This window comes from Molothrus ater, chromosome Z (assembly GCF_012460135.2).
Source record: "Molothrus ater isolate BHLD 08-10-18 breed brown headed cowbird chromosome Z, BPBGC_Mater_1.1, whole genome shotgun sequence".
NCBI lineage: Eukaryota > Metazoa > Chordata > Aves > Passeriformes > Icteridae > Molothrus > Molothrus ater.
Genome location: NC_050511.2, coordinates 49,274,490 through 49,287,078, shown reverse-complemented (window position 1 = coordinate 49,287,078; position 12,589 = coordinate 49,274,490). Strand labels below are relative to the sequence as shown.

Below are 12,589 nucleotides of genomic sequence, written 5' to 3'. Positions count from 1 at the left end.
CATCCTATTTCGTTATTCAAGCTGCTGCTGCTTCTTCTGAAAATATCATTGTTTGAATGAGATTGCAAAGTAATGATTTGTAACACAGCAGAGTTCAAAACAGAACTAAAACATAGCTGTTAGGAACCTAGATGTCAAACAAGCACATTAACAACAGTGGTTCTCTGATATAGTGTCAGAAAATAAGTTCTACAGTAATAGGAAAAAAAAACCAATTTGTGCAGTTCTGGATTTGTCAAGCTCAGGATTCTTTGTGATGTCTACCTGTACAGTTCGTGCCATCATTGGGAATAAATGTCTTGTTGTTGTTGGAGGCTCGGTATCCATCAAGACAAACACAGTAAAAACTTCCATGTGTATTATGGCACAGAGTATGATTTCCACAGATCTTGCTGGCTCCAATCTGGCATTCATCTTTATCTGTCAGTACATTCAAAAAACATCAGAAAGAGATTAAGAAAAATGGGGTGACCTCCCCTCCTCACTCATGCTCAAGTAACCAGACTTCTCCTTACTGATTTCCTTTATAAATTATTTGGGATGTAATCGCTGCTAGTAAGCTGGAGAAGAACAGAAACTTTTGTCCCTGGATGAAAATGTGAATATAGTTTTGTGACAGAGCTTAAGTTATCCAAGAGTCTAAGAGCTGCTGAAACCAGATGGTGCTACTCTATCCTTCCACTCTTCCTTATGATGTACATTCCATATAGCACCTCATGGAACACCTGGGTGGGGGCAATCCCAATCCCCCAACAGTCCGGGTAGAGAATGGATCAGGAGCAACCTTGCTGAGAAGGACTTGGGGGTGCTGGTGGATGAGAGGCTGGGCATGACCCAGCCATGGGCACTCCCAGCCCAGAAAGCCAAACGTGTCCTGGGCTGCATCCAGAGCAGTGTGAGCAGCAGGGGAGGGAGGGGATTCTGCCCCTCTGCTCTGCTCTGCTGAGAGCGCACCTGGAACCCTGCATCCAGCTCTGAGGTGCCCATTGCCCAGCTGGAGCAAGTCCAATGGAGGCCATAAAGATAATCATGGGCTGGGGTACCTCTTCCACAAGAAAATGCTGAAGGGGTTGAGAGTTGCTCAGTCTAGAACAGAGAAGGTCTGAGGAGCCCTTATTATGGCCTTCCAGCACCTAAAGACTACTTTCAAGAAAGCTCGAGGGGCACTTTGGACAATATCCTGTAGTTCTAGGACAAAGGAGAACTGCTTTAAACTGAAAGAGGATGGATTTAGATTTGGCACTTTGAAGAAATCCGTCATTGTAAGGGTAGTGAGGCACTGGAACAGTTTGCCAGAGAAGTTGCGGATGCCTCAATACCCGATCCCCGAAAGTGTTCAAGGCCAGCTTGAACAGAGCTCTGAGCAACTTGGGTCTTGTGGAAGCTGTCCCTGGTCACAGCAAAGGGGTTGGAACTGTGTAATTTTTAAGATCCCTTCCAACTTGAAGCATTCTATAGCTCTATGGTTTTCCTACAACGAGATACCTGAATTCTCTGCAGGATCCAGCAGCTGTCAGTGCTTTGTGAAAGAAGGGTAAGAGACAGGGAGAAGGAGATCATTGGTGAAGGGCCACCCCCTTTAAGCACTGGTAAGCTATTACAGACACTAAGGCACAGTGTTTGACATTATCCTTTGATTCACATATTGATATGAGATAGTCTTACAAGGACATTATCAGCCTGGTAGGTTGTTCATTAAAATGTTGCTAATCTTGCCATGAGTAAAATTAGTTACACTAAATTACAATAACAAAATGCTAAACAGCACTTCTGAATATGTACAAGCCTTTTGGTGAGGAAAAACAATCCAAATATATTCCATGGGAGATTCTTCCAGGAACTGACAAAGTTTTTAGCACACTTCGAAGAATTCATTAAAATTACTTGAGAAGGAGCATTTTAGGAAGTTACAAGGTTTCTTTCCATTTTAGAAGCAGGCAGCTTACCTTGACAATGGGTTCTTCCATTGCCTACGAATCCATAATTGCAGATACAAACACTTTTTCCTCCACTTTGCTGACATGTTGCATGAATGTGGCAAGTTGCACAGACATCGGGAATGGATCTGTTCACAATTACTTTAAGGACAAAAAAACGCAATTACCTTTCTTGAAATTATCAACAAGTGGCATGGTAGGATAACCAGCACAGAATGGAAAGTGAAGATAAAATCCAGACTAAAACACATAGAATAGACTACTACCTCCTCCCACCTCATTTTGGAACTTGGAGGAAAACCACAGCTATTGTATTAAAAGACTTAAGATTAAAAATAAACAGAAAAGATTAAACGAATAACTACACTGAACATTTTTGTCCATCCTTCTCTTCTCTGACAACAAAGAAAAGAGTTTCTCAGGTTTCAGAAATGTTTAAAAGGTATATAGTAAGTAGCTCTATCCAATATTATTAATCTTTCCTCCATGTGCATTTGTTTATCTTTTGTCTTTATTTCTGTTTCCTATTTTGTTGTGCTTTTTTCTATTATTTATGCATAGACATTTGGGATAGTTAGCAATCTGTTTGTATTATGTGTCAATATGGTAAAAATGTTATTAATAAAAATATTGCTAATGTTGCCAGGAGTAAAATTACTCACACTAAAGTAATTTTAGAAATTAATTTATATTAAAAGTGGTTGAGAAGCATACAACTTAATTTACTATAATTTGACATGGCTGTAAATATACATGAAATTAGAATAAAATATTTTTTTTCTTTGCATTCATACTTCCAGGGCATTATGTTAATTTTCCTCCATTTTTTAATTAGCTCTTTTTGTTATCACACATACCCTCACCTTCCAAATGACCTATGTCAGAAAAGATGGATTTAATGTAGACAAAGCATGTGTATGCTGATGCCTTTTTACATTTTAAAATAATGAACTAATACTGCACAAGCTGATGTCTGATTGCTCGACATAGAACTATGGAATTTTTTACTTTTCTAAGATAGCTGAAATTGATAAGAATACTAACATCACTGTATATTTAGCATCTCTGACAAATTTTGACTACTCTACAATGTCTAAATACATAACCAGAACTGGAAGGAGAAGGAAGATGAACACTCTAATATTTTTTTATGCATTAAATTTATCACTGTGATAAAACTGCCTTTCCATATGCACAGGGTTTCAGGTTTTGAAGGCTGTGGGAAGCGTCATAGATTCCTATTCCTAATTATACATGCTTTTATATACTTGAGTATGTGTGTGTTTCTGATAAGAGCAGGAAAGAAAAACTGTCAGCATGCAATGGCAGCCTACATAGATCAGAAAATTAAATGTACAAACAGCCACAGAGAGAACTTTCTTGTGATACCTCAATCTTCTGATAAGACATGGAAGTATCCTCCTCAGATTGCTGGTTCAGGAGATAGAAAAACGTGTTTCCACCCCCCGCCTCCCCTTACTACTACTGAAATTTTATTACTTATTTGTCCTTCACAACACACAACTTCTCATGCCAGCACTACACTCCCCTCACTGTTTTGGTCCTGCCCATGCGCTCTCTCAGGCTCCCGCCGTGGCAAGGCCCTCTCAGCCCGTCAGGACACGAGGTCGCTGCCACCACCGCGGTCAGCAGGTGTCGAGGAGACACCCCAGCCAGCGCACAGCACAGCACCCACCACGGCCACCTCCACCACCAATGCCACGGGTACCATCACCACCACCAAGGGATGCTCCGCCACCATCAATCACCATGGGATACCCGGACATGCATACCAGCATGGGATGCGCCCAAGGAATGCTCCGCCACCACCGCCAAGGGCGCCCGTCAAGCCGGGCACCTGACGTGGCGGCAGGGCTGGCGCCCCGCTCCAGCCGACAGTGTCCCCGCCCGGCCGCACTCACCCCGCGCCGCGCACCGCGGCAGCGCCGGCAGCAGCAGCAGCAGCAGCAGCGGCCCCGGGGCCAGGCCGCCCCCCGCGCCCATGTCCCCGCCGCCGCCGCGCCCCTCGGTGCTGCACGGCCCCCGTGCCTCCACATCGCCCCTGGGGGCGGAGGGCGGAGGGGAGCCGAGGGCAGGGCAGGGCAGAGCCGAGGGCAGGGCCCGCGGCCCTGGGCGGAGGGCGGCTGGCGCTGCCTCCCGGCGGGCGGGACGCCCTTATCGACGCCGCCGGGCCCTCGGCACCCCCGGGGTTTCACCCTCAGCGAGGCCCCTTTCCTCCCCCGTCTCTGCCCGCAAAACCCTCTCTTTTTCTTCCCTTTTTCTCTTATTTTCCTTTTTTTTTTGGTTTTTCCTCGCTTCCCTGGCACAACCCCTTTCCTTCCCCGGGACACCGCCTCTGCCCGGCCAGGCAGGTGGCAAGGCTGATAAGTAAGGGCTGCTGCTCTCCATAGCCCGCCGGCGGGGGGAGAAACGGATGGTAGGATTATTTATGATTCCCGGGAAAGGCGGCTGGATAGACACACCTGTTTGTACGTGGGAGCTGTGCCGCCTCCCGCCGGCGAACGGGACCGAGCCGCAGCTCGGGAGGGGCGCCGGGCCAGGGGCGCTCGGGTATCCCCCAGGGGAGGCCGTGGCAGCCGCCTCCCGGCACGGAGCTGGCGCAGCCGTACACGGGCAGCCCTTACTGATGAAATAAAGTAAAGCTTTCCCACAGCAGGCCTTAGACGCCGCTGAAGTTAATCCCCGAACCTCGTGTTCAGGCAGGAGCAGGAGTGCTGTCTGAAGAGTTTTCTACTGTAGAAAAGTAGTAATAGCCCTAGCGCTCAGAGTCGTCATTCATGTCCGTGAGCCTGCACTTTAGAAAGCTGCATAAACTTAATCTACAAATGCAGTTGCCCACTTACCACAACGGAGGAAGGTGAGGAATCGGGGAAGCCTAACACAAAAGTAGAATTTGGCATATTTGATAACTCCAATGAGATTCCTGAAGTTTTGCTCATGTGCAATGGTGGCTTTTCATTAATGCCTTTGAATGCTAATTCATCCCAGTCCTCCATCGCCATTGTATTTAAGTGACATAACCTGATCTTTTCCTGCTTTATTATAACAAACACCAAATTATCTTTGTCTGAATTCAAGGGACGCAAAACCCAGTTACATTGAATCATCAGCTTTATTGATTTATTTATGTAAGCTGCTCTCTTCCAGTTTTGGGGGTTTTGGGTTTTGGTGGGCTTTGTTTGTTTGTGGGTTTTTGTATGTTTTGGCATTTTGCTTGTTTGCTGTTTTGTGGTTTTTAAATTACTGTTCTGTCTACTTAAGCATGTATACCCTTTAAATCAGCTTCTGCTATGCTTATACATCTTGACCAGATTCTTCAGCAGCAGCCAGTTACATACAAGTATCTTGCTTTTGGAAGAACACACTACAGATGTCATTACTGCATATTTCTCCCTTAAACTTACTGAAATTGGAAGCATGCATTCTCAGTGGTCGTAAGTAGCTTATCATTATAAGGAATGGTTCAGAGAGCAATTGTTCTGCACAACATATTAAAATGGTTTGGAAATTACAATTTTCCACTTCCTTGGCAGCCCACTGTGTAGCAGACCTACTAATCACTGCAATTTCTACTATTCCTTTCATAAAAAGTAGTGGAAGCAACTTTTTATAATTTTAAACACCTCATGCAGCAAACAGGAAAATATTTTTGGCACAAAGCCTGAAGAATTACATCATATTTATAAAGAGAACAAATTAAAAATGTTAATAGAAATATTCTTTAAAGAAAGTACCAAAGATGTGTATCAGCTGAAAAAAGTACAATAGCTAGACTGGAACTGATCTCCTTGTTATGTCCCTGTCTATTGTATCTCAAACACACAATTAATTGCTGTTTAAGACATACTTAAGAACCAAATAATTAAACTACATACAAAGGCTACTTTAAGTTCAATGCATGGTAATAAGGAATAAGTGTCAAAAGATGTTTAGAGGTCATTTGTTCTGTTTTCTGCTCTACAAGGTCAATTATATGGTTCCTGACTTGTCTAACTTGCTCTTTATGCTGACAGTGATGTAGAATTCACAGCATTCCCAAACAATCTCTTCCATTACTTCAGGTTTGAATCCACCGGTGAGACTCATCACAGATCACTTCTGCCCTGAGGTCACCTGCCCAAACCCTAGCTAATTGGTACAAAAAGATAATTAAAGACTCGGGATAGTAAGACTAGTGTCCCAACATGCTCATCCTTAACATCTTCAGCAAATCTTGCTTGTTTCACATCAAAATCTCTTGAAAACACAGACTAATATCTACCTATATTTTCTGTTTTGGATAGGATAAAAATTTTAATCTTTTCCTTGTCAAAACTAAAGAAAGCCTAGTTTTTAATTACACTGTTTTCTTCATCCCTAATGTTAAATTCCCCAGAAGATGTATGTACCAGTATTTGCTTCAATTGTTCCTCTTTGTGAAAAGGGTTGTGATGGTCAAAGTAATTCAATTCATCCAGAGATGCCTGGAAGTTTGCTGTGCATTTTTAGCTTGCAAGTGTCTAAATGAGGATAATTGAAAATCAGAAGGGCAAGCTGGATTAAACATCTCCTCAGCCATATGTATTTGTTCTGTCTCCTTTGCAGACAATTCATATCACCATGTTATCTAAATCTCTTTTTTTTTCTCCTAAGGATTTTTGGCATAGACTACATTGCTTATTTTGACACATGAAGACAAAATATTTTATATTAATAGCTCTTTCACCAAATACATTTTTAAAAACTCCACAGCAAACATCTTCAGCTAGAGTGAATAAATGTATTTCATCCTTGTTAACAGATCACTCAGCTATTCATTGTGCAGTTGCATTCTTGAACAGCTTTCTATCAAGTGCTTCTTTCCAAATTGCAATAAAAAGAGTAACTACAGCTTGATGGAAGATACCTTCTATCTGAATTCTGTCTCTCTTGCTTATTTAAAATTAATCAAATTAATAACTGGTTTCTGGTTACTCACTTAGGTCCCAGAATAAGAAATACCAATTTTTGAAAATAACTCAAAATATTCAGAAATAACTGAAAAGATTGGCTGATCCTCTTCAGTTTTTATTGAAAATGCTTCCGTACATACTGTGCAGAAGTAAAGCAGTATCTTGTTTGATTTTTTTTTTAAAGGAAATATTATCACTCAAGTTGTTTGCAGTATTTCTGTCTGTACTCTCAGGGTGCCTATGCCACTGTCTCAACTCCTAGCAGATGAAGTTCAAGATGAAAATGTAAATGAGATTTCTGGAAAAGCATTGGACACCTGAATTTGAACCTTAAATATTGAATGTTACAACTGAATGAACAATTTGCCTACAGGATATGCCTTGGATGTGACATACGTCAGAGCATGCCCTGTACATCTCATAACAAGGGCACAGTAGGTGATAAAGCCTGCTGACAGTTACTGCTAATCAGAAAAGCAGCTCTCCAGAGCAAAAGGCTGCTATCTGTGGGTTTTAGCACAGGAGACCAAACTAGGCTTTGCCACAAACCCACTGGGAGCTTTGATAAGAAAACCCCCCTCTCCCTCTCTTCACTTCTCCCTCCCACTTAGATGTGTAACTGGGATGGTATTCCTACATAAGTGTGTATGGTGCAACATAACCTCTGGTAGAAGCTTTCATGCCACAGCACCCTGCCCCAGTTTTTAGAAGTTTTTAAGCCACAAGCACTTAGTGTATATTGCTTTATGGGGCCATGTCCTGGTGTTGTCAGATCTTGGAATATCATCCAAGAATACTGCTGATAGCCATTGTTTCTGATTGTTTCATGCTGTGTCATTATTTTGAGGGTTGTGCTGACTGAAGACCATAGTTAGGAGGAAAGAGGCAGAGAGGCACAAAGGACAAGTTCAGAAAGGAACAGTAACAGCACTTCCTTAATACATTTTTAAAAGTAATTAACTAACTAAATAAAAAGTAATGTTGTGAGTTTTCCAGCTCCAAGTAGATGAACAGACATCTTTTTCTTTCAGATCCTAAAATATCTGCTAAAATCTGAAGAGAAATATCTTGCCAAAAAGATTCATGCTTTCTTCTCTACCAGGCTCCCCAAGCTCACCCACAGGGGTGTTGGCCTTTCTATTGAAGCTGCATAGAACTTAATAACAGCTTGTCAATAAGGCAAAAATTGATAGGTACAGGAAAAAACCCAAATCCCACTGACTACACAATTATCCTTGTATTGTCCTTCTCTCACCATCAGCTTTGCTGTATTTATGGGCAAGATGAGTCTTAAAGGGAGTCTAGAAACATTAGATGGGAAATACAGCAACACGTCAAATTACATTATCTATGAAAATAAATTCCATATTTGTGTCTTGTGAGTTCCTGGCCATCCTGCCTGAACATGTTCCTGTGAACCTGCTTTAGCAGGGAAGTTGAACCGGTGATCTCCAGAGGTCCCTCCAACCCCAACCATTCTGTGGTTCTGTGACCAGAGAAAATAAACCAAACCATTCTGAAGCTGGTCAGGCAGTTGGGGATTCTTTTGCCATGGCTTCCTTCTCCATGGACCAATTGTATTTTGTCACCAGGCAATCTCAGATTTGCATCAACACTGTGTAGTGGGAAAGAAAAGGGAAACTAGTAACCAAACCTTTCATAGTAAATACCTCAGCCTTACTCTCTGAGTTGTTCTGTAAGCAATTAAACTTTTACATGCTTATGTTCATCAAGTTCAAAGTAGCTGTTTTTATCTCAGTTAGAAAATACCTTAAATTACTGTATATTTAGACCCTGGGAATACAAACTAGCAGAATGAGTTGGATTTTAGATTCATAAAATTAGGCATTCATTGGCATAAAAAAGGAGAATGCTTTTGTTTTGTTACAAAACCAGCACAAGCCCTGTTCTTTGATCTTGGAATATTAAATTAGGTGTAACTATGTTATTTCTACATTTACTGGCAATCAGAGGAGAAATACACCCTGGGTGATGGCATTTCTGTGTTGTTATAAATTGTAATAAAAACTTAAGATTAGCGTTTCTGTGGCCACCTAGTCTTTTTATTTTTCATTCAAATTGCAAAGCTGAAAGCCCTATTTATCTTCAAATAATACTTGCAAGAAATCAAGTTTGTCTTACAATCACAGAACCACAGAATAAGAAAGATTAGAAGGGAGCACTGGAGGTACCCAGGGCCAACCTTCCTGCTCATGCAGGGTTATCTGAGAGCACATGGCACAGGATTCCATCCAGATGGTTGTTGAATATCTCAATTGAGGGGAACTCCATGAACTCTCTGGGCAACCTATTCCAGTGCACTGTGACTCACACTGTAAAGAAATTTTCCTTATATTCAGGTGAACTTCTGTACATCAGTTTCTGCCTTTTGTTCTATTCCTTGGCATCACTGAGCAGAACCTTGCTCCATCCTCTCAACATCCTCCCTTCAGATACTCATAGACAGTGATGGAGTCCCCCCTCAGTTGTCGCTTCTCAAGGCTGAGGATGTCCAACTCTCTCAGCCCTTCCTTGTAAGAGAGATGCTCCAGTCCTTTAATTATCTTTGTCACCCTCCACTGGACCCACTCTAAGAGCTTCATGTCTCTCTTGTATTGAGGAGCCCAGAACTGGACACAGCATTCCAGGTGAGGCCTCGCCAGGGCTGAGCAGAGGGGCAGGATCACCTCTCTGGACTTGCTGGCACTGCTCTTTATGATGCAGCCCAGGATACCACAGGCCTGCTCAGCCATAAGGGCACCATTGGCTCATGAACTTTCCATATAGCAGAAAAACTTGACATCCAAATAATGTAAGCCTTGTGAGAACTAAATAATGACTGACCATTCGGGCCTGCATGAGGCTGAGATTTTTTTTCTTGCTATGTGCTACATGAATCCACTAATTACAATTACAGATTTTTTATTTTATACCCATTTGATGAACAACCAGATGTACACCAGAGGGTGTTTTAAACTTTGGCTGAAGGTACAGCCCCATCTTTTAGAGAGTAAGAAGTTATGTGTATGTCAGTTTAGAGTGTGGGTGTTTAGACTGGATCCCAGTCTTTGAAAGGGACAGAATCAAGATTAGTCAGCAGGATTCCCAAAGTTACATTCAGCATCTTAATCAAGCCCAGTGTTTCTAGGCTTGATCAGCAAAGTTATCATCAATTTTCCTGTTAGATTTCTTGAGACAGTAAGTGACCAAGATATCCCAGGCAAGACAGGATGCTGCTGCTAACATCTTATGGTCAGGTCCTTCAAAAGTAACCTCATCCTTATCTATTTTTCTGTTGATGAGTGGCAACAATGACCTAAATATTTTTGAAGGGCCTTGATTAAAATCATGTGCATTAAAAAAAAAAAAAAAACTGAATGGAAAATGCAATCTTCCCATAATATAAAATTGGGAGAATCTAAGCCCTACAGAATAAGCAGTTTGTGTAAAAGCTAGAGGTACACAGTGATTGAACAACTTCCTTAAAGAAAAACTGTTCACACAAGTAGCATAGTTCTGCACTAACTGGTAAGTAAAGAGCTCCACAAAGTGTTCCAGTAAGTTCTTTGGGAATCTAACAAGCACATATAGCATGCCTTGAAGGAGAAATTAACTCAGGCCATCTTGTGACAGGCAAGCTGTAACCAGCAGTGCCAAACCAGAGCAGAAAAAGAGAAAAAGACATTTCTAGCATAACAAGTCTTAGCATCAAGAAGTGTGGTGTTTATTAACCTTCACATCTCTGTGGCTGAATCAACATTGAAAGAGCTAATGCGCAAAGAGCAGTTATTTATTGTTGCAACAAACACAGTCAACAGTGATGGAGCTGACTGGGAGAGGTCCGCTATCAAAAATCTTTAACCAGTTCAGTATCTGATAGACCACTGAAGGCTCTGAGAAAGAAGATAAACTTGTTGAAACACAAAGAGCAACAGTATAAACCCTGTATGCTTTTGAAAAGATAATTAAAGCCTCAGCAAGATAGAGTTTTAAGCTGTTGAGTCATAATGAGAACATACACACAAAAAGGAAAAGAGCAGGTCACCAAATCAAACATCACATATGAAGAAGAGTATAGAAACCACTTTCAGTTAATAGATGTGATAGAAGAGATTACTTGGGTAGCAAACTGTTTTTAGGAATTTATTGTGACAAATAGAAAATCTACTTTCAAAGCTTTTCACAATGGGGAACCTTAGTTACACAATTCACAAAATACTTCAAATCTGATGACCAGATGACTTTGAATTCTGCATATACAGAAATGACATTTTGCTGCAGGTACTGTATTGCTGCTATTAAATCTTACACTGCTTTTGGATAATTTGGCCATAGGAGATAATTTGAAGAGGGAAGAAAAGGAAAGAAAGAGAGAAGGTCTGTAATGCTGAAAAGTCAGCCAATAACAGTGCCATGTTTTTTGGTAAGAACTAAACCTGACAACTTCAGGTTTTTGTTGGAAGTTTTCAATTAGAAAAGAACCCACAATCCTTCTTTCCAGCACCCACCCACATTGCACTGACTAAAATAGACCATTGGAGCTCCTAGACCATCAACAAAATTCATAGTACTGAATAGCAGAGTTATCTTAAGCCTTTGTAATTTTTTTTGTGTTGAGATCATATTTGTTTTAAAAGGAGCTTCAATTTTATAGGCAGTGATACTTACTGAATATATTCTCTAGGTATGTGCTAGGCAGCACCATGGCAGGGTAGAAATGGAACTTGTATCCAACCACAGAGCTGCAAGCCTGCAGCATTATGCAATATCCTTCAGCCCACTCACTCTCCTTTAAAAAAAGTTCCCAAGCATTGAGCAATGTGGCTTTGCAGACCAAGATGGGCTCTGGAGGAAAAAAAGAAACAGAGAAAATTTTAAATAAATATCCTTACAGACCCTGCATTGTACAAACAATATGCATGCACAAGAGAAACAGTTCATATAATCATAGAGTCTCACTTGGAAGCACCCTTAAAGATCATATAGTTTGACCTGCCTGCCATGGGCAATAACACCTTCTACCAGACCAGGTTGTTCAAAGCCACATCCAACCTGGCCTTGAACACTTCTAAGGATGTGAAGTCCACAACTTCTCTAAGCCAGCCTGTTCCAGTGTCTCACCACCCCCACAGTAAAGAAATTCTTCCTAGTATCTAATCCAAACCTACTCTCGTTAATCTTGAGGCCATTTTCTTGTGTCTTACTGCTCTTTTGAAAAATCCCTCTCCAGCCTTCTTGTATCTCCCTAAGCTGCACAGCTAGAAAAACACTTATATAGTAGATTCAATGGAGGAATTACAGACAGTATACTTTGCTTCCATTAAAAGCTCTGATTCTCACAAAAGGACAGAGTAGTTGTAATTGAAACAGATTGGAAATGAAACACAAGACCTAAAAGTGTTACCCTGATGAACTGTCTTAGATTAAGCAGCAAATATTATGGAATAAGAATGATCACTAACTTGAGATTAAAGTATTACTCTCATTGTAAGAGCTTTTTTGGAGCCAAACAACTCATACTGCTACCTTAGCACTACCTTAAAGACATTTGTTCTCATTGTCACCGGACTGCTTCTCTCTGGCTTTTTTGCTGCATCTGAGATGAGTTGACGTTCAACAGCAAAGGCATCAGTCAGGAAATGGTCTCTGGGATGACTCACTTTTCTGAGGTCTCTTCTTCCCTCTGCCTCTATGCCCCAC

The 12,589-nt window shown here is 41.4% G+C and overlaps 1 protein-coding gene across 1 annotated transcript in view; it reads right to left on the bottom strand.

Moving 5' to 3' along the window:
• The window catches only part of SUSD1 (sushi domain containing 1), a 49,965-nt gene extending 38,317 nt beyond the window's left edge, over positions 1 to 11,648 (bottom strand). Inside the window, exons 1-3 of the mRNA XM_036403760.1 lie at positions 11,558 to 11,648; positions 1,947 to 2,078; positions 265 to 420 (exon numbers count right to left, since the gene is read on the bottom strand). Of these exons, the coding sequence (XP_036259653.1) occupies positions 265 to 420; positions 1,947 to 2,078; positions 11,558 to 11,648 (379 nt within the window). The remainder of the gene's footprint in view (positions 1 to 264; positions 421 to 1,946; positions 2,079 to 11,557) is intronic.
• Positions 11,649 to 12,589: the final 941 nt, after the last annotated feature.